The 23,532-nt window shown below is 40.6% G+C and overlaps 1 protein-coding gene across 1 annotated transcript in view; it reads left to right on the top strand.

The window, feature by feature from the left end:
* The window catches only part of LOC148019504 (uncharacterized), a 38,855-nt gene extending 23,721 nt beyond the window's left edge, over window positions 1-15,134 (top strand). The window contains exons 8-14 of the mRNA XM_087700993.1: window positions 12,803-12,930; window positions 13,062-13,184; window positions 13,292-13,422; window positions 13,503-13,634; window positions 13,756-13,861; window positions 13,969-14,084; window positions 14,385-15,134. Coding sequence (XP_087557119.1) covers window positions 12,803-12,930; window positions 13,062-13,184; window positions 13,292-13,422; window positions 13,503-13,634; window positions 13,756-13,861; window positions 13,969-14,084; window positions 14,385-14,625 — 977 coding nt within the window. The 3' untranslated portion in view covers window positions 14,626-15,134. The remainder of the gene's footprint in view (window positions 1-12,802; window positions 12,931-13,061; window positions 13,185-13,291; window positions 13,423-13,502; window positions 13,635-13,755; window positions 13,862-13,968; window positions 14,085-14,384) is intronic.
* Window positions 15,135-23,532: the final 8,398 nt, after the last annotated feature.

Below are 23,532 nucleotides of genomic sequence, written 5' to 3'. Positions count from 1 at the left end.
TATAGGCCATTCTCTCATTCATTCCTCACGGCTGATTTATTCAGTCCGTCACCTCTTCTCTCCAGCCTCTCCACTACCCTCACACCCCTTCAGGAGGACATTGCGGTTCGTGGTTTGTGGCTGTCTTCATCATCTTCCTTGTGCTACGACACCCTTGGTTCCTTGTATCACATTCACTCCATGATTCAGAACTTCATCATTCCATTCATCAGAGTTTTTTCTCTCTTCTCTTCTCCATGTTTGTCGAGTTCACTCCGTGTTCCTCCTCGCAAAACCTATTGTCTTGCTGGTACGTCATCTTTTGACATGGTATGAGAGCTGGATTTGCTCAAACAGCGGCAACGATCTTCTACTCAAGTGGAGGCAAAGACCGGTGGCGGGTTCGGCTTCCACTTCTCTTCTTATTCCGCTACATCAACATCTCGTTTTTGCAGATTTCAGGTTTTTTAGCTTGCTGCCCACACTCCCCTCGCGGAGGACATCGCAGTCTCAGCTGTCCCTTGCTGTTATCTACAGTCTGGTGCCTGTGTCCAGCCTTCCAGCCGCAGTTTGCAGCTGTTTACAATAAAACGATTGTTGCTGATCACTCTCCATTCAGAAAACAATCTCGTTTTTGCAGATTTCAAGTATTCAGCTTGCTGCCCACAGCCCAAACACGGAGGTCATCGCAGTCCAAGCTGGCCATTGCTGTCTACAACAGTCTGGCACCTGTTTCCAGCCTATCATACACTGTTCGGAGCTGATTTCAGCATATTGACTGCTGTTGTTGTTTTTTATTGCGTTTTTAGTCTTTCTCTCTCCTGCAAGCTGTGCTACTTGCGTTTTTAGTCTTTCTCTCTCCTGTAGGCTGTTTTGCTTGCATTTTTAGTCTTTCTCTCTTCTCACCTGCGTTTTTCTACTGATTGCAATCTCTTACTATTGGTCGCATCCTCCTCCCATTGGCACCTCACTTCCAGCCCTTCCACTATCCTCCCACCCCTTGAGACAGATATTGCGGTTCATGCTTCACACTGCCCTCACACCCCTTGAGGCGGATATTGCGGTTCGTGGTTCATGGTAGCTGATCTCTTCCTTCTTCAGCAAGGCACATTGGTATCCATGGCTTCTTTACCAACAGATGACCAGACTTCTGGATGCTCCTGCTATGGCATCACCGGCCACACCACTGATGCTTGCCGACTTCGACCTTTGCTCCCCACCCCTCCGAAGTATATGCATCTTCCACCAGGCACTCCTTGTGCTACCTCTCCTTTTTGGGCCACAGAGATCGTTTTGCATCGGCTATTAGAGTACTATACTCAAGGCAATAAGAGGCATTTGATGCGCACTAAGTCCTTTCTAGCATATGGAGGATCGATTGGTGCTACGATCTCCTGGAGATCGTCGCAATGCTAGCAGCAGTCTTCTCCCACTTATTTTCAGGTACAGTGGCTTCCACGACCTACGGATTTGCAGTCCGCTCCATCGAGAGACAGTGATTGTTTGATACCGTCTCCTCGTCAGTTTGCTCCTTCGAGAGACAGTGGCTGCTCGACTCCTTCCTCTTCTTTGGCTACCCAGTGTGCTCCACTAAGAGACAGCGACTGTTGCCCACCTCTTGCTCATTCTAAGCCCCACCCTTTCCCACCTTCGACTACTCAGGTTCGAGAGGCTACCTCTAGGAGCTCTTCGGCACCCCAGATACCTTCTTCAGCACGACCAGTGGCACTTCCTTCGTCATCAGACATTTCGGAGTTCGTGATCCATGAGTTTTTGGATTCTCTATCTACTTCAGAGGGGGATGTTATTTCTTTGCCCTCAGAGGGTGCATCTATTTTTTCTTCGACTTCAGGAAGGGGCCCTCCACCTCCCACCTCAGAGGGGGAACCTGCTCCACATGAAGTTCTTCACCCATGCTCTACTTTCTTGGGGTGGCTCTCTTCGACCAATCATCTCTTCTACTGATACCCAGGATCTTCAGGTACCACCTAGATCGGGATCTCGGAGGTTCAGCCGTGATTGATGACGAGGCCTTTGTATTCCTTCCAACATGGATAAATGGAGCTAGTGGCTTCTCTCCCGAGGTTGAGTTTCGGATTCTCTAGTTCACTCTGTCTACTGTTCTTTACTGTAGGTTTCCTTTCCGGTGGAAATCTTGGATCTTAGGGATCCTCTACATCTTCTTCCTCCTCTTCTTCTTCTTGCCTACCGACATTCCTCCTATGCATTGCATGTTTTCATCATCTTTGTACTAGGGCGCTTGGGCAAGTGAACAATTTCCCCACGAGGGACACTGTCCAAGTGGCATATGCTGCATGAGCATTCTTCCGCATGTAGCATTGCATCTCCACCTCACTCTTCTCTTGTTCCCCTTTTGGGCCTGAGAGGGGATGTTGAGAAACCTTTCACCCTTCACCCGTAGTTTGCATTTTTTTGCGTTTCTTCGTTTTGTGTTTAGGGTTTGCAACCCCAAAAAGGGGCGCCATCCTAGACTAACTGTGCCTATTTATAGGCCACTCTCTCATTCATTCCTCACGGCTGATTTATTCAGTCCGTCACCTCCTCTCTCCAGCCTCTCCACTACCCTCACACCCCTTCAGGAGGACATTGCGGTTCGTGGTTTGTGGCTGTCTTCATCATCTTCCTTGTGCTACGACACCCTTGGTTCCTTGTATCACATTCACTCCATGATTCAAAACTTCATCATTCCATTCATCAGAGTTTTTTCCCTCTTCTCTTCTCTTCTCCATGTTTGCCGAGTTCACTCCATGTTCCTCCCTGCAAACCCTACTGTTTCGTTGGTACGTCATCTTTTGACAATTTTCAGCATTTATTGGCTGCTGTAAGCCATTTTCAGCATGTTGTTCATGTTGTACAATACCTTCATTTTCATTACCAACACTTGCATTTTCATAATTAGCAAGTCTATCTTGTTGTCCATGACCTCCTTGTGCTTCTATTTACTGTCCATCATCATTTGGCTCAAAAATAACCGGCTGATCATCAGTTTCAACCTATTGTACAACATCATGAGGCTCATCATTTGAAGTTATAGGTGGCTGCAAATTTTGAAATTTGACATTTTTTATGTCTTTATTAGAGGCTAAAGTACCTTTCAGCAATTTCGCCTCATTAAACACAACATTATGGTTGCGAATAATTTTCTTGGACTGGGATAACCACACTCTGCAGCCAAATTCACCCTCATCACCATAGCCCATGAAAATGCCTTTGGTGGATTTTGGGTCAAGTTTGCTTCTCAGCTCATCTCTAATATGCACAAAGGCATCACAATTGAATATCCGTAAATGGTCATATGAGGCCGATTTGCCAGACTAAACCTCCTCAGGGATGCCATTATTTAAGGATCTATTTAGAGAGTGGTTGCAAATGTGAATCGCGGTTTAAGTGTCTCTCCCCAAAATTCATGAGGGAGATTAGCAGTGGACAGCACGCACTACACTCTTTCACATAAAGTCTTATTATATCTTTCAGTCACCCCATTTGAAGAAGGATTGTAAGGAGCTATAAGCTCCCTCTTAATTCCATGCAAGTCATAAAAAGGCCTAAACTTAGTAGATGTGAATTCACCCCCATTATTAGGTCTCAAGCATTTCAGCTTTCTACCTGTTTGGGTGGTCACAAATGCATGAAAAGTTTTAAAAACAACGAACGCTTTACTTTCCTTTTTCAACACAGGCATACTACATACATCAGAATGCACTAAGTCCAAGACAGTGAATTTACGAGAGACACCAAAGTAAAAGGGATTTTTCATTTGCTTTCCAAATTGAAAGTCATTATAAAAGTCAAGTTTATAGCCTTTTCCATCAACCCTCTTCAAAGAGATAAGGACATCAAGTCCTTTCTGAATACAAAACTCACATAGACATAAGACAATGTAGTCTAAATGGTACATGCTCCCAAAAAATGAAGAGCAAAGAGAAAGATTTTCATTAAAAGGATCAATACATCTAAGAGAGTATCCACGTGCTATGTAGGATGAATATATTTCTTCTTGAACTTCATACTTAGCTTGAGACATTTCAGACTCTTGTTCTCATCCACAAAATGTAGAGGCACATTCTGGAGAAACTGTAAAAAACACATTCTTTTCAATAAGATAATAAACCTAGTAGAAAAAGCTTGTGCAAAATAATATAGGATATCCATCTGAGCAACAGTCACATCCTCATTCGGATTAATCATCAAGTGCGAAATACTCTTTATAGTATTCAAGTGAGACTGCTGATGCATAAAAGCAAGGTACCAACAAAAATGAGACGCCAAGCATATCAAAGTATCCTTAGAAGAAGCATATGATCTAGCAATATGGCCTAATCTCTTATGCCACAACTCCAAATGACAACCAATTTCAGCAACCGCAAGAAACTTGCCATTCAAAGCTTTACAATGCAAACAATATGAAGTGCCCTTCTTGGTTCCTTTTGCAATCAGCATGGAACCCTTTTTCAATTTCCATAAACCACCACCAGACAGTGTAGTGTACCATGTAAGTCAAGTTGACCAACAGATAGTAAACTCTTCTTGATGCCATGCACATATATGACATCTTTCAACACAAGCTCTTGCCCATTGTCTAAAGACAAGTGTATTGGGACAATTCCATCAATGCTGCAAGCATGGTTATTTCCAAGGTATACTTTTCCATAACTACCTGCATTGAACATAGTGAAACACTCCAAGCAAGGAGTTACATGGAAAGAGGCACGAGAGTCTACAATCCAAGTCTAAGTGACACCATCATCAATTGACAAAAGTACATCAATCACATCAGCCTTGGTAGTCTGCATATCCTGCATGTGATATACAAGGGCATTATAATCAATTGCACATAATACATTAGCCTGTGTATCCGAAAGCTCCTCTATGACTACACTAGAGGTCATATTGGCCTTTTCCTTGTCTTTGGCTATCTCAAATGCATTTGTCTTATCCTCTTTCTTCTTTTTGTCTCCTACATTTTTCTTTCTCTCTTGTTCTTTTTTGTAGTACCTGCAATCAGGCTTCTTATGGCTCTTCCTACCACACTGATAGCAAGTAATATCACTCTTTTCCTTTCCTTTGCTTTTGCTTCTGTTTCTCTGTCCAACATTTGCATTTTTCTTTTCAGCCCTGCCTCTAACATCATAACCTGTGTTGTTGCCTTCTCCACTAAACTTATGTCTAATTTCTTCATTTAAGATTGAACCCCTCACACCATCATATGAGAGATTGAGGTTATTGCTGAGAGAAACCACCAAGGTCTCCCAAGAATCAGGCAGTGTCATGATCAGAAAGATTGTCCTCAACTTATCATCAAAATCCAAATTGGTACCCTTGAGCTGATTTAAAATGCTAGTAAATGCAGTCAAGTGTTCAGCTGCGGGCTTGGACTCATCCAGTCGCATATTCACCAACTTGCGCATTAAATGCACCTGATTAACAGGTGTGGTGATCTCATAGGTAGTTTTCAACTTCTCCTGTATTGCATAATGTGTATCTAAGCCCTTAATGTCTGTCAAAATGTCATCAGTGACACCCAACTTTATGTAAGCCACAACCTTTTTGTTAACTCTGGTCTAATTTACGTCAGACATTTGTGTGGGTTTATCTTCTTACAAAGCATCCTCACAATCCTTTAAGAACAATATGTCTTGCATACGGTCTTTCCAAAGGTCAAAGCCCTGACTATCAAACCGTTTGATTTTCATCAAACTCTTAATGTCAGAATTGGAAGAAGTTGCAGCCATTTTTATTATGAACACAAGGGTAAATGCACTGAACTACAAGAGCACAAGCTGAACCAGCAAAATACACCACTATTCTTACCCAAACAATAGTGAATCTTTGCTGTTTTTACATAAACCAACCACCACACGGGCAAATACTGCAGAAATTTACCAAATTCTGCACAAAATGCCAAAATTCCAAGTTCAACAGTGCATAAATGTCAGCCAATCCGACCTAGTTGAGCTAAACTTTGGCAAAACATGAAAAGCCCCAATTTTTCAGGGTCCAATGTCAGGAAATTTTACTTGAATGAGCAAAATTCTAACAAATTTGGCAAAATCCCCAATTTAATTGAGGTTAACATACACAATGTCTGCAATTTCTGACATGGATGTCACTGCCAGGAACAAAGGATCAAATCTGTGAAAAGCCCCAAATTTCCAAGCCAAATTTGCACAGATCTAGAACCTGTGCTCCCACGCGTGAACCCCCATCAAGACAAGGGGATAATTGAGAAATTAGAAGAATTTGTGATTTCCTTAAAAAAAAAAAACAGATCGGGGGAGGGGGGTCCGTTGACTTGTTGCATCGTGTGATTGGGGCGATTGACGCTTGTCACACGCCTGTCACGCTTGCTGCCCGCTTGGTCGTTGCGTCAGTCACTCTTGCTGCCTGCCTGGTCGATCGTCACGCACGCTTGTCACGCCTAGTGCGCTTGCTGCCCATTGAATGCCCGACTCCCTACAGCCGCGGCCTAGTTCACGCCCGCTGGTCATTGGTCAACAACGTGGTTGCCCGGACTCCCTTCTAGTTCGCGCTGGTCGCTGGTCAGCAACGTGGTCGCCCCGACTCCTTGCCGGACATGAATTGCAGCTGTTTGCACACCTGCCGCTAGGTCACTCGTGGGTTGTCGCGCTGGTTCCTCCATCGACTGCAGCCAGTCGCGAGCACCTGCACAACTTGTCGGTCTTGTACCGTAAGCTCTGATACCAGTTGTTGCAAGGGTGTGCCGCAGTTGAAGGAGTGAGCAGGTGAGTGAGAGTGACTGAGAGAGTACGATTCGATTTTGGGTGTACCAACAATGTGTTTGTACACAAATAATAAAATGTATTTATATTTAGGGTACGTAAGGGTGCATTCACATGTACAACTAAATAATACATGTGTACTACACATGAAGGTGATTAAAGGGCTTTTATCCCAACAGAGCAGATGAAGGTAGCACTTCATGAGAATTTTGAGATCTAGTACCGTTTCATTTGAGAGAAGATCTTGGATGAGACCATTTCCTTGGTCTATTGCAAGACAAAGGACAATCTTGCAGATTTGTTTATCAAGGCACTTCCCCAGGCTTTCGTTTGATAGCACTCCAGATCCCTTAGCCTTCTACCGTGTCCATGAGCTGAGAGGGGGTGTTAGAGATTGGCATTACTTGGACACACAGACTTCAGATCTGAGCAGTTTCTTTTCAGTTTCTCTAGGCAGTCCACGTGGCAGTCAGTCTGTACAGCAGGCGGTAGGGGGTGCAGGTGCCACATGGCATAGTCGGCCAAATTTCCTGCAGTTGGCCAATGCAGGTCGGACAACTGCTGTCCAGTTGGCTGCATTAAATGCAGCCGACCCGCATTATTTTTGGCATTTTTCCTGGTCTATTTATTGGCCCTGATTTCATCAGTCTCCAACAATTGTTTTTACAGATTTCAGGCTGCATACCGTGGAGACTGCCCTCGGTGCAGCCAACCTGCATTATTTTTGGCATTGATAGAAGGTTGGGCGGCTGTCAGGCAGTCTGCTGGAGCACAAAATGAAGCTGAAAATGATGCCAATAGCTGGTAGGGATGCCCAGAACAGCAAAACACAGATGCTGGCAGGCCATAAGAGGTTGTAGGCAGAAGACGGCCACTAGAAGGTTGAAACACAGATGTGGCAATAGTGTAGATCAGGGTGCCAGTTGGTAGACAGGTCACTTGACTGACATGTGCAACAAGACAGCTTGTGGATAGATTGCCAGCAGCTTGTGAAGGTTTTGTGGATGTGGTGTGGGCAGAAATGTGAGAGAAAAGGCTGATTGCTGATAATTGGGAGTGATAAAAATGAGGTTAAAGGGATACACAAGAACAAACTCAAGGATATGGTGCATTTGTACTACTAGTAAAAAAATAAGCCATTTATTTTGGTAATTCACCATTAAATGTTTTTTGGAAAATTTTAAATGAGAAAATTGGGATTAATTCATGATAATTATGTATTAGGGAAGACATTGATATTAGTGGTTGAACAATTGACTTATATCTCCCTCTGTTTCCCTATTAGTGGGTATCCTCAATATTGAGACTTAGCTTCTTTTGATTCATAAGTTTTGAGGAGTTTTGAAGAATACTATGATTGTTCACATTCAGGCTTTGTTTTGTTTAAGTATGTGGGGAAGTTTGAAGCAATCCTGGCCAAAAATAGTAGACACCTACCTTGTGTTGCATGATTGGTCCTTATTGTTTAAATCTATGACTCTTCACATTTAGGCTTTGTTTTGTTTATTGATTAAATCACCCATATAACTATGAGCACAAAGTGTCATTGTGTCTTTGTATACAAAATTTACCAATGTATATGAAACTAGTCTTCGGAAATAATCTTAAGGGCAATGCACATAAACTAACTTGCACACAGGAAATAAATAAACATGTAAACAAAAAGGGTACACTATTGCAGGAATTCTCTGATTCGGACATGGTAGGAGATCTTGACACTGGAAAATCTACCAGTGGGTATGTCTTTACTTTGGCTAGTGGGGCTATTTCTTGATGTTCAAGGTTGTAGATTCCAAAAAATTGTGGCATTGAGTACTACAAAGGCTGAATATATTTCAGCCATACACCTATGACTTTCTACTGAAATCATCAATAAAAGTAACAAAGTATCGTGCACCCCCATATGAAATAACATGCATAGTGCATACATCAGAGTGTACTAAATCAAGAGCATTGGGCTTCTTAACGACACCAGAGTAATAGGGAGACTTCACATGTTTTTCATATATGCAATCATTACAAAAGTCAAGACCAGAGCCTTTTACATCAAATCTCCCTAAAGAGGAGAGAACCTGAAGGCCTTTTTGGCTCATATGGCCAAGTCTTTTGTGCCAAAGTTCCATCTGTGAATGAACTTCAGCCATTGCCAAAAAACTTGCTAGGTAATGCTTTACAATGCAAATAGTACAAAGTTTCCTTTTTGCTGCCTTTAACAATCAGCATAGAGCCCTTGTGGACCTTCCAAGATCCACCAACAAAGGTACTAAAATATCCTCTTGCATCAAGCTGCCCAACTGACAATAGACTTTTCTTTATGCCAGGTACATATCTGACATCTTGTAAAATCAGCTCTTGGCTGTTTTCAAGGACCAAGTGAATGGTACCTACACCCTCTATCTCACATGCATAGTTGTTGCCCAAGTAAACCTTGCCTATGCAACCTACAGTGTATTCTGAAAAAGACTTCAAAGAGGGAGTGACAAGAAAAGAGGCACTGCTGTCCACTATCCATGATTGGGACAGCCCATCATGAGCTGAAAGTAAAGCATCAATTATCTCCTTTTTGGTGATATGCATATCATGTGCTGTTGCCATTACATCTACATCAATGCATGAGGCTGCAACAAGTATCTCTTTAGTGTCAAGAGATCTCTTCACCTTTTTTGAGGGAGAGTTGTTACCATCTTTATTGTCATCCTTCTTTTTTTTTCCTTGTTGTTTCTTTCTTTCTTGCTTTTTCTTGTAGTATTGACAATCAGGCTTTTTATGCCCTTTACGCCCACATTGATAGCAAGTAATATCCTACTATTTGCCCTTGCTTTTACTTCTGCTTTTGCCTTTATTTCCTCCATTACCTCTCTTCTCTGATTTGCCTCTAAGATGACAGGCTGAACCATTGCTTTCTCCACTAGACTTTCTTCTAATCTCTTCGTTGAGAATAGAGCCCTAACACTATCAAAGATTAAAGCAGGGTTGTTGCTTAGCGAAACAACCAAAAACTCCCAGCTATTAGGCAAAGTTATCAACAAGAAAATAGCCTTCAGTTTATCATTGAAGGGTTGCAAACCAAAGTCTTGCAAGTGACTCAAAATCCCTGTGAAAGCACTAAAAGACTCAAATGCTGGCTTAGACTCATCCAACTCCATGTTCACAAGCTTGCGCACGAGATACACTGGATTCATTGGAGTTTTGTTTTCATAAGTGTCCATTAACTTTTTCCATATGGCATAAGCCGTATCAAGGCGCTTAATGTTTGCAAGTACATCATCAGACACAGTCATTTTAATGTATGCAATGGCCTTCTTGTTAAGTCTAGCCCAATCCTCATTTGCCATAGTTGTAGGCTTGGTTTCCAGGAGAGCATCATCACAGTCCTTTAGAAACAAAATGCTTTGCATCCTGTCCTTCCACAGATCAAAGCCAGTGCCGTCAAACCTCTTGATTTCAAGAAGGGATTTTGTGTCACTGTTGCTAGAAGCATTAGTGGCCATTATTCGGCCATTATTCAGCAGAATGCCAAGTACCAATGCTGTATTCTATGACAATAAATATCAGGCTAAATATTCAGCTAATTTCAGCCCAAAATTTCAGGAAATAAGAGCAAGATTTGATCCAAATACATGTATAGCATTAGAAAGGATGACTTTCATCAATAAAATAGAGATTTCAGCATACAGTCCATGCATACACTACTGCAAGGTGACTCCCACTTCAGCAATATCACCAAAAATACATTTGCAACAATCCCAAATTTGCAAATGATCGCTAAGACTGTTGCACCATGAATATTCAGCAATACATCAACTCAATAGGAGCTGCTTAACATGTGTACTGTATATATATGTGTCCAAAAACACTTTTGGTACACAAAAAACACCAAAATTATTTGCAATTTCTTCAAAATCTCACTAGTGGGAGATAATAAACTTGAATTTCATTGTTTACAGTACCAAGATTGCTTCAACAATGTCCCCAATATGCATTTCACACATCAATTTTACCAAAATTCACAAAATTCAGCAAAATCCCCAAAATTTCACTGTGACCAATCTGCCCCAATTGCATTAGTACATGTTCCGAGAGCATAAAACAGGCAAATTTAGCAAAATTTTACAAAATTTTGCAAAAGCCCTAAATTTCTCAGGTTTAAATTTGCACCGATGTTAGTAAATTCGGCTCAACTGAGCAAAATTTCACTAATACATGAAAAGCCCTAGGATTTTCAAGGCCAATGTGCACAATTTCTGCAATTTTTGGGTCCAATATCATTGTTATGCATGAACAACAGGAAATCTCGGAAAACCCTCAAATTTTCGGGCATAAATATGTACAAATCTGAGAACTATGCTTATACGCGCAAACCCCCATCAGCAGAGGGCTTGCTTGGAGAAAAAAAAAAACCCCAATGAAAAAATGCTTGAAACGTGACAAAAAAGCGAGCTGTTAACATGTCGCTTGTTTGTGATTGATGGACACTTGTTGCGATTGCCCGCTGAGCCGTTGTCTACTAACATGCTGCACACACCTACTTCCATGCTGACTCGGAGAAGTTGCGCTTGACCAAAAATGCCATCGCCTGGTCAACAACTGTCACTTGCTTGCCGCCTGAACCCGACTTACTACAGCTTGGTCAGAACGAACGCTTGCTGCCCCTCGACTGATTGAAATGTGACGGCTTGACTCCTTCGCGCGCGCACTCTGAACCGACTCTCGCTGTCCTCGGGAAGCACACATACTCTTGTTGTAGCTCTGATACTAGTTTGTTGGGATGAGCGTGCAATGGAACGTGAGTTAGAAATGGAGCAGGAGCAGTGTTGAGAATGAGAGTGAGAGAATCCCAAGATGAGAGTACCAACAAGTCACGGTACACAAAGAAGAAAATGTATTTATATGTTAGGGTACAAATAAGGGTGTGTTCACACCCGTATAAGTTTATAAGGGTGTGTGCTCACCCGTATAAGTTTATACACACGGAGATTAAGGGACTTTACAGTGTTACACCTGAAGGGACTTTACACCCAACACTCAAGTGAGAGAAAGAGATCCCAAACAACCAAATCAACTTTCTAAATGAGTGGCCAACTGCTTATTGATCAAATTTTAAATTTATTAAGGGCTAATAAATCAATGGATGATCCGAACCAAAGCATTGGGTCTTTTGTAACTTAAGAGAAGTTGCTTACTAGGCGAAACTTTCAAATAATCATTCATTTGAAGGTGCAAACTTTCAATTTAATGAAAGTTCCATATTGCACCGTGTTCCTTTTGCCTTGCCTTTGTACCACATAGCTTGTATATGTGGTACTTATATACTTGTCCACTACATGCTTGGTGTCAAATCCTTCACTATTGGTGCAAATGGTTAGTGTGCCAAGAGCTAGGTGTACCATAACGAGAATTCATTTTTAATTAAATCATTAAGTTCATTTCTCATTCTAGTGACACCATGTGCCGAGATTACTTTGGGATTAGACATGAAGTTGACATCCAACAAGACCTTGGCCTTGCATGTCATTCAGCTAATCCTGGTACATGTAGAGTTGAGCTAGCACAATCTAGGCTCAGGCATAACAAAGCTAGAATAGTTCTTGTTGGCAAAATGAGGCTATATAAAGGGTGTGTATTGATGAAATGGGGGTGTTGATTGGATTGCATCCAAAACCAAGTAGTATACTTTGTTTTTGGTCACAAATTCTGTCTGTGCTGCTTCTCTAGCTTTGCCACAGTTGTGAGGGTGCTTTCCATGGCACCTGAACCCAAAATGCCACAAAAGCAGCTGAAAATACACTTGTCAACTTATGTAGTATTTGAGCAGTTACTAGGTTGCCACTAGCCATTGTATCTTATGTTTTGCCCTTTAGAAAAATAAATGTCATATAAGGACTGCAGCACAGATAGGCAAGAAGCGTGCCAGAACTATGCTAATGAACTTCCTACAGCTAATGTTAATCTTTATCTCTACATTTACAGAACTTTCACCATTAAGCTTGTTGCTTCTGCTCTTAGGAGATCTGCATATTCAACACCCCTTACAACAATTTTGAAATTTGTTTATGATGCAGCTCCTCCTGTATCCACTGAAAAAACTAGAAGTAGTGGACGCCTTGTCAAAGCTCCTGAGAAAAGCTCAGAGCTCAGTGTAAAAGGACAACTCAAAGTTCGGTGGCAGCTCTTAGGCAATAGTTTCTCTGTAAGTCCATGAAATTGTAGATTTAACCAGCATTGATCTATGGAAAAATCACAATGGGTAGTATATGGTTAGAAGCGTGAAGCCTCAAAAACATGGTTTTCACTATTTAAAGGGGTTCTTATGAAACACAGGTGAGAGTGATTGCATATTTGTTGAGTCCTCTTATGGAGAAGTCATCATGGCGTCTAACAAAGACCATCAATCTGCCTGAAAAGGTTTCTGAAGAAGAGTGCTCTGCAATGGAGGTTGGAGAGGTGAGGTTTGGCAGTAAAGGTGCATTTCTTTGATTGTGTAGGACAACGTAGTTCAAGATGCTCTACAGTAAGTAATGGAAATCTTGATTTTGGACCCAAAAGGGCAGGTCTGGGCTCTGTACAATATGCAACAACTACCCAATTGGTATGCAGTCGTTCAGAAAAGGTCTGGTGATAGATTTGCCCCTCAGACTCCTATGTCAAGAAGCAGCAAAAAGTCTCCTCTTCATATTGAAGTGTAAGCCTGCTGACCAAAATGTGTGATGTTTTTGGGTCATTCTTTAGAAGTTTAACAGGAAGCTCTGGCTTTGTATCCAGCAAGTTTTTGGAAATGGCTAGTCAATATGCTGATGGGGAAGTTGACAAGTGGAACCCACGAAGGGGTGCAGGGCTTTACCACATTGGATCTTCAATTGATACGCAAGATTGTTGGCTCTCTTTCTCTCATAGGTTTGTTTTCTCTGTTGAGGTTGTTGTTTACAAAAGTTGGTAGCCCTGTGAGTTTCTACAGTGCTCCCAACCTCTTCTTAAAATTACGAAATTACATGGCTGTTCACTAATATATTGACAGAGTCACTGGATGTGTAAAGTTGCAACGTGGCTACTTCTTTTACCCACAAAGGGGGGAAGTCTGGGCTGTCTACCAACGAGGAGAGAGAAGCCGACCTTGGTTTGTGGTATACTTCAATGCTTTCCAATCTAAGCAAAATTATTTGGTGTAAGTCGAGCTTAATTTACTTGATTAGAAAATGATTGCTAAGTTTACTAATTGTGCTGTGAACAGTTCGTTGTTGACAGCAAGATTGACAAGAGCAAACTGGAAGCAGCCAAACCTGGCCAAGAAGGTTTCAAAGCTCAATGTAAGATTTTGCGACTAACTGTGCAGACTGATGTATTCAGGTCAATCTCTCTCTCTCTCTCTCTCTCTCTCTCTCTCTCTCTCTCTCCCCCCCCCCCCCCCTCCTCTGAACACTTAAGTGTGGTGTGGTACTGGTGCACATGCATGGATGTTCATGCTAAGCACTGTATGAATGATGGATAGAATTGTACGAATTGTTCATTCAGACACTTGCACTGTCAATTTGGTTAAGTGTCATGCATCTTTGTTAGTTCACCATTGGAGCAGAGCATGCAGAATCATGTGTGTGTCTACTTTTGCAGGCAATGTTACTAAAGTGGAGTGGTCTTTTATTTTGACAGGATAACTGACAAAGAGATGGTTTATACAGACTTATTACAATTTGCTTTCACAGTGCCCTACTTTTACAAAAGTGAAGCAAGTCTCATTAAACTCGAGTTCAGTAACAAAGGAAGAAAATTGCTTTCAGAGAAGAAAAGGAAACGGCGCAGACAAGAGGACGAGGACTCTGATGAAGACAATCTTATTGATGTTGATGATATTGAAGAAGCAAAGCTAACTGACATCCTTGACTTCATCTAGATTATAGATACAAAGGCATGATTTGTGACACTAATTCAGGCACCCCTCACTAAATTGTCTTCTCATTTTGGGACAATTTCGAAAGATGAGTTGGGGTTGCTTTTTTGTGCATTTTTTCTCTGGCATTCCAAGGCTCTACAATTGTATCTTTCAAGAGGGGTCATTTGTGAAGTTTGCCCTTTTGTCCATACCAAGGGTATACTACTGTAACTTAAAACACGGTTGCAACACAGTTGTATCAGGGAAGAAATTATAGTGATTCTTTGTAATAACCATGCTAATCAGATTCGTCCACATTATTGTTGCAACTTAAATCTCAATTGCAACATGGTTGTATTAAAAAAACTGCAACTAGATTCACCTACATATGGTAGATATGTTACAAAAGAGCTAATATGACAATCAATTGCATGTCCTTGACGAGGAGGTGCAAACATTTATCGATTGGTTTTCTTAGTATGAGAGAGAGTGGCTCATGTGAGTGGACTCCTCGAATCCCTTTGCGGGTAGCTTGTATTAAATTATAGTGGGTTGGCCTTTGTGTCTTTTGGGAGGTGCTGTATGCTTGCTGCTCCACTCTCTCTCTCTCTCTCTCTCTCTCTCTCTCTCTCTACACACACACACACACACACATTAGAATGGTCTCCACTTTTGTTCATTCACTTGATCATGAGAGAGAGAGAGAGAGAGAGAGAGAGAGAGAGAGAGAGATGTGTGTGTGTGTGTGTGTGTGTGTGAACATCCTATCAGGTTCTTAAAGGCATAGAATATGTTGATTTGTCTTTTCTCGTTTTTATTTTCTATTTGTAATATTGCAACAAAAAATCTCTTTTTAATGTTTTATATATTTAATTATTTATTAAATTTGTTTTCTTTGCACTTATTAGATTATAAAAAAAGTACATTAAAGTTGGTCTTTAATGAGTGGTTATAGAATATGGACTCACATAGTGCATTAAAGAAAAGATTGTATATACTATCATTTATATAATCCAATTGGACGCTTGTGATTGAAACTCAAGTATATCAGAGTTAGGCTCGTGCATAGAAAGGATTGAAGCCTTGAAGTGTAGGCTAAATTTGCTAGAGCATACAATTATAATAAAACGATACAATCATAAAATGCATATATAATGTGTATGTATATGTTAAAAGCTTAAAATGCATAAATCTTTGCATGAAAAACTTATATGAGATTTCAACACAATTTTTGCAATACACTTATAAAGAGCTTTTATATGATACATTGGGGGGTTTTTAAAATTTTAGGAGATTTTTAAAATTTAGGGGATTTCTGAATTTTAGGAGTCTCATATCGTTTAAAAAATAGTAATTAAAAAAATAAAATGACATTTAAAAAACATTAAGTTGTGTTTTGACAGTGCTTACTAAATTTGATTGATTTTATCATTGATAGTAAGGAAGGCTATAGAGAAGAGAAGTGTTATGATATTTGTTACATCTCATGGTATATGGTTGGACACTTTTCTTATGTTACTCTACTTTTTTTTGCATTAGTTTTTTTCCCCTATAAAGAGAGTTTATTTGTTTTCATTTTACATTAGTTTTTTTTGTTACAATCTTTTATATAGTAGCTCAAGATATCTTAAAGTTGATCCCCTCCATTATCAAATATTCTCATATGTTTTTTTTTTTGGTTGATGTTTTATATGGCATCGAATTTATAAATTTATTATAGCACTTTTTTCTCAAGTTTTTTTTCTATTTCATGAATAAAAAGTCATATCGATATATTGCTATTCATCAGAAAGAAAGTTTGATTTTTTTTAAATTTTTATCTTGTGATATATATATATATATATATATATATATATATATATATATATATATATATATATATATATATATATATATATAGCGTGAACTAATTTTCCTCACTCTTTGATAGATTGTAAAACTAAGTTTTTTTCTAAATAACTTCGGTTGAACATAGATAAATTTCTATGGGGAAGGGAGAATTTGTCCATCTTTAACTCTTAATTTTTTATTCATTACTTTTATATTTCTATGGCTTTAATTTCTTAAAATATTAAGCCTTGAAAACAAATGAATATTACAATTGTTGAGTATACTATGTTATTTGGGGCGTTTATACTTTTGTACTTATTGATATGTATCATTTTTGTGTACTTTTTGTTGCACTTTGACAATTATTTTCTTTATTTTATTTTCAAGCTTTTAATTAGTTTAGTCACTTTATTGTCAACTTTTCATTTAGTTCTCCCAAGCGTGTGAGCACTTTAGCAAGTGAGTTTTTCAAAATAATATCTTTTGCAAGTTGGAGTTTCATTGATGATTTCTTGTAGTTTTTAGCAAATGCTATGTATCATAAGATACAAAGAATAAATGATGGGTTACGAAGACTTAAAATGCTAATAACATGTGATCATGTAGAGATGGGTACACAAAATGACACTATAGATTATGCCAATTATGAAAGTTAAAAATCTTGTATTAAAGCAAGATTTTTGTTTGGAGATTTCTTATTGGAGGCAGTCTTACTAGTGGTGATGTAATGTGATGATGCAACACTATAAGTGGTCATTGTGGATTTTACATATGTTTGGAAATTGCATCTTGTTTTGTATCTTTGATTTGTGATTTTGTTGCCAATTTATGAGGGCTATTGCAATGTCTTTTGTTCATGTATCTTTGTGATCTCGTCTCCTTGCGTCCTTCACTACCATGTAGTGTGAGAATGAGAGAGAGAGAGAGCTAGGAGCATTGGAGATACACCTTAGTCTATACTTCGGTTGTTGGTGTGCTTTGTATCTTTGGTCTATGATATGGATTGTGTTGCTCATGCATTCTCACATGATATTGTATGTTTTGGAATCTATGTTTGAGGTATGATTGTTTTGTGTTTTTGATGTAGGTGGTGTTTTGTGGCATCAAGGTGTCTCCTTGTGAGTGCCTCGGTTAGGGTAGCCTAAGAGGCTCTCATTTTGTGCTTCATTATACCCTATGTGTCTCATTACGATCTACTACTCATGTAACATTAGTTGTTTGCATTTAAGCTTCTTTAGGCTTCATCCTAATGTTGAATTTTGGACCTTCTCCATGGCTTAGGGTCCATAATTCACCTTGTTTCCTTCTACAACTGATCAACTAGGTTGGGCAATTGGCTTTTTGTTGCTTCAATTTCAACTTGGATAGTCTCTTAATTTGGACGCTTGACCAATTTGGCATTTTCTTGCATTTTGATTTTACTTTGTTGAATTGGCATTTATATTGGGAGAGTTCTTTGATGTTGATTTAATGTTTGCATGACTCTTTGCATTATTAAGCATATTCTTGTTATAGTGCATCTTGTGACATGTGCCAAAATTTTTCCATGTTTGAATTGCTTCTTTCATTAAGATTGTTGCAATGGAATTTGATTTATTGACTTGTCAAGAACCTTTGGGAGCTCTATATGTTATCTATTCATTATGACACTTCTTCTAGGAAGGTATTCTTCCTCATGGTTGGAATATGACTTTGACTTTGTAGATATTTTTTGCATATTTGGTGCGTTTGAAGGATTCCCTTCTCCCATAAAGTGAGTGATCAACATTGGGAACATAACATCACATTTTTTTCCCTTCAAGGTCCAATTTATATATCATTTTTATGGAACACACAAACTCAATCTTACACACAAAAGCATGATCTCTAAGAGGAGGATGGTAATTTTCAATGTTGGAAATTGAGATTATGTTGTTGGATACGTATGCTATATTAATGAGTTTCTGGCTTCCTTACTTAGTGATAATCATGCAAATAGATTAGTCGTGGTAATCCCTTCAAATAGGAAGAATTGACTCTATTTTGGGCATGGCTAATTGTATTGAGATGGTGAACAAGTTATTGTTACATCAAGTTATGGCTCCTAAGTTTGACTTGGGTGTTTCTTATTCCTTGATATTGCTCTATGTCATGGTGGCTTTTGTGATAGAAGGAGGTGGATACATCTCATGTTGCATGCATATGTATGTCAAGCTCTTGGATAGTTTGATGCTGTCACAAGTGTTCTTCCCATGAGATGATTCTCCTCAATAGATCCTTGGTTTAGAGAGGGTTCTCTTGTGCTAGAGTGGGGCATTGTGAGAGTGGTGGTTTGGCATGTTGGTGCTTGACATCTTATACACTACAATCGTAGACCATTTGTACATGGATTTATGCTTTTGGCAGTTATGAACCTTGGACTTAGTTTGACTCTAGGTCCTTAATGGATTTGGTGATATAACTAGAGTGGATTTACTCATGCCTTGTATCTATGTGAAAAAACAATTGTTGAAGGAGGGAAATCCATGGTATATGTTGAGCTTCTTTCGGCTATGCATGATATATAAAGAGCTATGCTTTTGGTTCTTTTTGTGATTGGGGATGTAGTACGATCAACATTGACTTCAATGCCTCTTCCGAGCCACATTTGGCATAGCCAATGATGCTATGATATCCATCATGCATTGAAGTATGATCAACATTGACTTCAATGCCTCTTCCGAGACACATTTGGTATAGCCAATGATGCTATGACATCCATCATGCATTTGATGCCATAGTTATGTGTTTATATTGACATTTTTAAGATGGCTATTATGGTATGGGATATGGTGGATATTTGTGGATCTTGTTTGGTAGTTGATTCTATGCACTATATCTTGGTATATTTTATTGTACTGGTCAGCTATAGCCTACAATAGGGTGTTAGTAGTGCTTATTGGGTATATGAGGTTTTTTATGGTTTCTATATGGCCACTAGATGGGTGGCCTAATAACACTTCTACCAAGGTGATCATTGTGCTTTTTAGGATGCACCATTATGCTAGCCAACATATTGACTATACTATAAATATAGAGTGCTCTTATCTCAATGTTTACTAATTCAATTAATCATTATAGTCTTATAAAGAGCCTATATTTTACAAATCAAGTAATTTACACCTTGGTTTTCACTCCTATAATGGCAAGAATGCCATTGATAAAAAGACCTAATGTAGAATACCATAAACCTTGGATGTAACTTGCATAATAGCATCATGCATACATGATAGATTATACTCTACCAATTTTTTCATTAGAATTGGCCACCACTAATGAATGATACCAAGTTCATTAGAGTTGGGAATGTTTCCTTTGAATCCAAAACATACCATGTAGATTAGTTGCATATTGCATATAGCACTTCATTGGTCATGTTATAGTAGAACCATGCACTTTGTTTAGATTCATATATAGAAACTATAATGATGCCTAGTGGAGACTATGGATCAAAGAGGTAGATAAGTACAATCCATAATATGGCATCATTGTGGAAGTCCAGTCAATGTTTATATATATTCTATTCAAGTACTATTAATCGGTAGACGAACAAGGTGGAAAATTTGGAAAAGCTAAAGCAGAAGACAAAGGCCAAGGCAAAGTGAAACGAAAGACAAAGGCACAGAAGGAAAATCATAAGTCAATACTTTTGTTAAAGAGCGCAAGCGCATCATGATTTAATTTAAGGAGCGTCGGGCTCTCACCCGTGCAATTTGTAAAGGTAGATAGGCGGTAGGAAGGAAGCTAGGAAGATAGGAGGACAATGGGAAAAAGGGCCTAGGCCATGGCCGACCATGTAAAAAAGGGGATAAGGGGATGACCGCCCAAAAGGGATTTAGGGTTTTGTATATAAAGTTGAAAAGTGAATGAGAAGCTCATTCTTGTGTGTGGCCAAAAGTGGTTCTCCTCTTCTTCTTCTTCTTCTTCTTCTTCTTCTTCTTTTTCTTGCTTGCTTGAGCTTGTGCTTGAGAGAGGGAGTGTGAGAGTGTGAGGGAGTGAGTGTGTGAGGGTGAGGGACTGGGGAGGAGAAGTTCTCCATCTTCCCCTCTTTTATTCTCTTCTCTTCTCTTCTCTTGTCTTGCTCATGGCTATGGAGCTTGGAGCGTGGAGCTTGCTTGAAGCTTGCACTTGGATCATGGAGCTACCGGAGTGTGCGGGAGAGGAGGCAACTCGATTGGCATGGAGGTAAGCTCACTACACCTGTAGATATGGATGACGCATCGGCTATATGAGAGATAGCCATTAGTGCTCGGCTTGGAATGCTTGAAACAATAAGCAGTCCGTGGGTCTCGGCGGTTGAGCGAAAGCTCCCACATTTTGGTTCCGTTGCTAGGACCAATGGATTCAAGCCTTGAGCGCTTGCACGCTTCGAATCGAGCATTGAAGTAGGATTTTCCCCGAACCGGTGCTTGAGGTAGATAGGTAGGAAGCGAGGGAGTTTGAAGAGGTATTTGATCTCCTTAGCAAGTAGGTTTTTGTTGTTTTGGACTTGGAAAAGTATGATGGAGTAGTGTAGGTATTTTCCTTATGATTTTTTCTTGCATTTAGGAAGGATAGGAGCAAAACATTGGAGTAAACAGTAGGGTTTTCTGTTGTTGCTGATAGGCTGAAACATGGAAAAAAAGGGCTAAAAATGAAAATTTGGGTTAAATGTTAGTAAGGGAGGCAAGACTAAGATGAGTACATGCTTGGGCAGGGTGATAAGGGGCCAGGAGTGGCAAGAAAGGCCACATTGTGCATTGCAGGGTTTCAGGAGAGCAGGAGAGAGGGAGAAAGCTTCGTCGCCTAGATCTGCTTCGATTTGGCCATTCGGGAGGTAATTGCCCAGCTCAGGTAATTCTACACGTTCCCCTACATGAGTAGGTTGGATCTAGAGCTGCTCTACCAGTGGGAAGGCCTCCAACGCTCGGTGCGGTGAATTTTGTGAAGTTTAGCGAAAAAACCCGCCGTGCTCGGCGTGTTTGAGTGACGGCGATTTTGGGTCGAGACCCACAATCAACCCTTGGACCGCTTGGAAATTCGGCCCTCGGTCCTGTCGACTTGGCCCACTACCACTCGGACCACTTGACTTGGCCTACTTGACTCGGCCCTCGGACAACCAGACTCAGACTGGCCGAATTTGACATTCGGACTAGTTACATTTGGCCCTTTCTACTCGGCCCTCGGACGGGCCAAATTGGGCACTTGACCCCTGCAATTCGGACCTATTGGGCCGAATTTAGATTTTTTCAAATTTTAACACGTAGACCCTGAAACTGACCAAGAGACCATATAGAGCCGAAACCATATCATAGATCGATCACGGGGCTGAAACTTAGAGCAAGTAGTTCAAAATTTGGATATAAACGGTCCTTCAAATCGCGTATGGTGTTTACCGTAACGGCCTTGCGGGCCGAGGGGGACTGCCTCCCCCCCCTCCCGTACCCCCGCAGAGGGGGCCCTCCGCAACACCTCCAAGTAGGTTGGAGAGAAAACGCGCGTCGTGATAGGTCCTTCAAATCGGACCCTAGTGTAGTAATGGCTCTACACGAGCATGGATTCTGACTTGCAAAAAAGCAACCAAAAGCCCATACTCGAATAGAGAGAAACAGAGACTCTAGAACATCATTGGGCCAATCTAGCCAACAAGGGCAAAAAGGCCACACTGCAAAAACACATACGTGTTGCATGCTGATTGCATCTAGTCAAAGCGGAAAGCAACAACATTAAGCTACAATGACGAGAATGACTAGATATGACAGTCTTGACGATAGATGCTCCTTGAATAGCACTGCACTGACGATCCAAGACATCAGTGGTGGATAATCCACATCTGGTCGTGCAGTTGGGGACTCAAGGGCATTTGTCAGAAGGCTTAAATTTACAAGCCAATACCCGCAAGACGAAGACATAGTACCACATGCTTATCTTAGGGTCAAACCCACCGCGAAAAGAGGGCATACTATTGATGCTCTGATTGATGAAGGAGCAGATTTTAATATCTTGACCTATGAGGCATGGATCCTACTGGGTCAAGCAGAGCTCACACTGACTAATGCAACTCTTAGTCCTTATGGAAGACATCCACAAGCACTCATAGGGAAGTGCAAAATCCTTGCGACAATTAAAACTGAAAGCTTGCCTATCCTATTTCATGTTCCTCCAAATAGTGCTAATTGCTGGAAGGAAACCCTCCTAGGAAGACCCTTCAAAAGGGCGACCAAGTGTGAGGCCGACTATGTAGCACGGAGGATACACTTGACACTATCAGGAGTGAGGATAGTCACAACCTTTAGTAAGAGTGACCTCATCGAACCTCGAGGGAAAGGCAAGGAAGGTGCTGATATAACAGTCAAGCCTACTAACGAGAGCAAGGACTTGTTGGAAGAATTGATACAAGCACAGGTCGAACAACGAGAATCAGTGAGTGAGGCCATGCCTGAAACAAGAAGGTTAAGAGACAATGCCAAGGATGGCCTTTGGACTTACAAATATCATAGAAGACCCCAAAAGAAGCCTAAGCCTTATAGATGAAGGCATCGATGGAGGGTCAGCACAACACCGTGATGGATATCCAAAGCATTGCTACATGCTCAAGGATATCACACATGTAATCGATGGATTTGGGTGCCAAAATCTCCTGCTAAACCTCCTCTATCGACTAAAGGCTAGATCGTATCAAGAGCAAAGAAGCGTAGGAGGAGATCTAAACGAAAAACCAAATCTCGAGTCAAAAATAATGGAGTGACCGAGCCCCTCACGATCGAAATCAAGTGGAGTGACCGAGCCCCTCACGATCAAAATCAAGAAACCAAACATGACCACTCAAAGGGTAAATCTATATGCCACATCGATTGAGAGTTCTTATTGGACAGCTCAGGGTATCATCACATCAGCTTATGATTGAGAGTGGCAGAGCCAGTGGCATCCCACGGGAGGAGAGGATATGCCCCCTTTGCAGATTAGAGGTGGAGAGTGAGGAGCATTTTGTTCTCAGATGCCTGGCATACTCAGAGTTGAGATCTAGATACACATTGAGCAGCTCACTTCAGGGATGTATGACTGATATGGATCAGAGATCATTTGGCCGTTTTCTGGGAG

This window comes from Lygodium microphyllum, chromosome 19, assembly GCF_053477565.2.
Source record: "Lygodium microphyllum isolate KBCC chromosome 19, Lygodium_microphyllum_v1.1.10, whole genome shotgun sequence".
NCBI classification, from domain to species: domain Eukaryota; kingdom Viridiplantae; phylum Streptophyta; class Polypodiopsida; order Schizaeales; family Lygodiaceae; genus Lygodium; species Lygodium microphyllum.
This window is presented reverse-complemented; position numbering and strand designations above follow the sequence as displayed.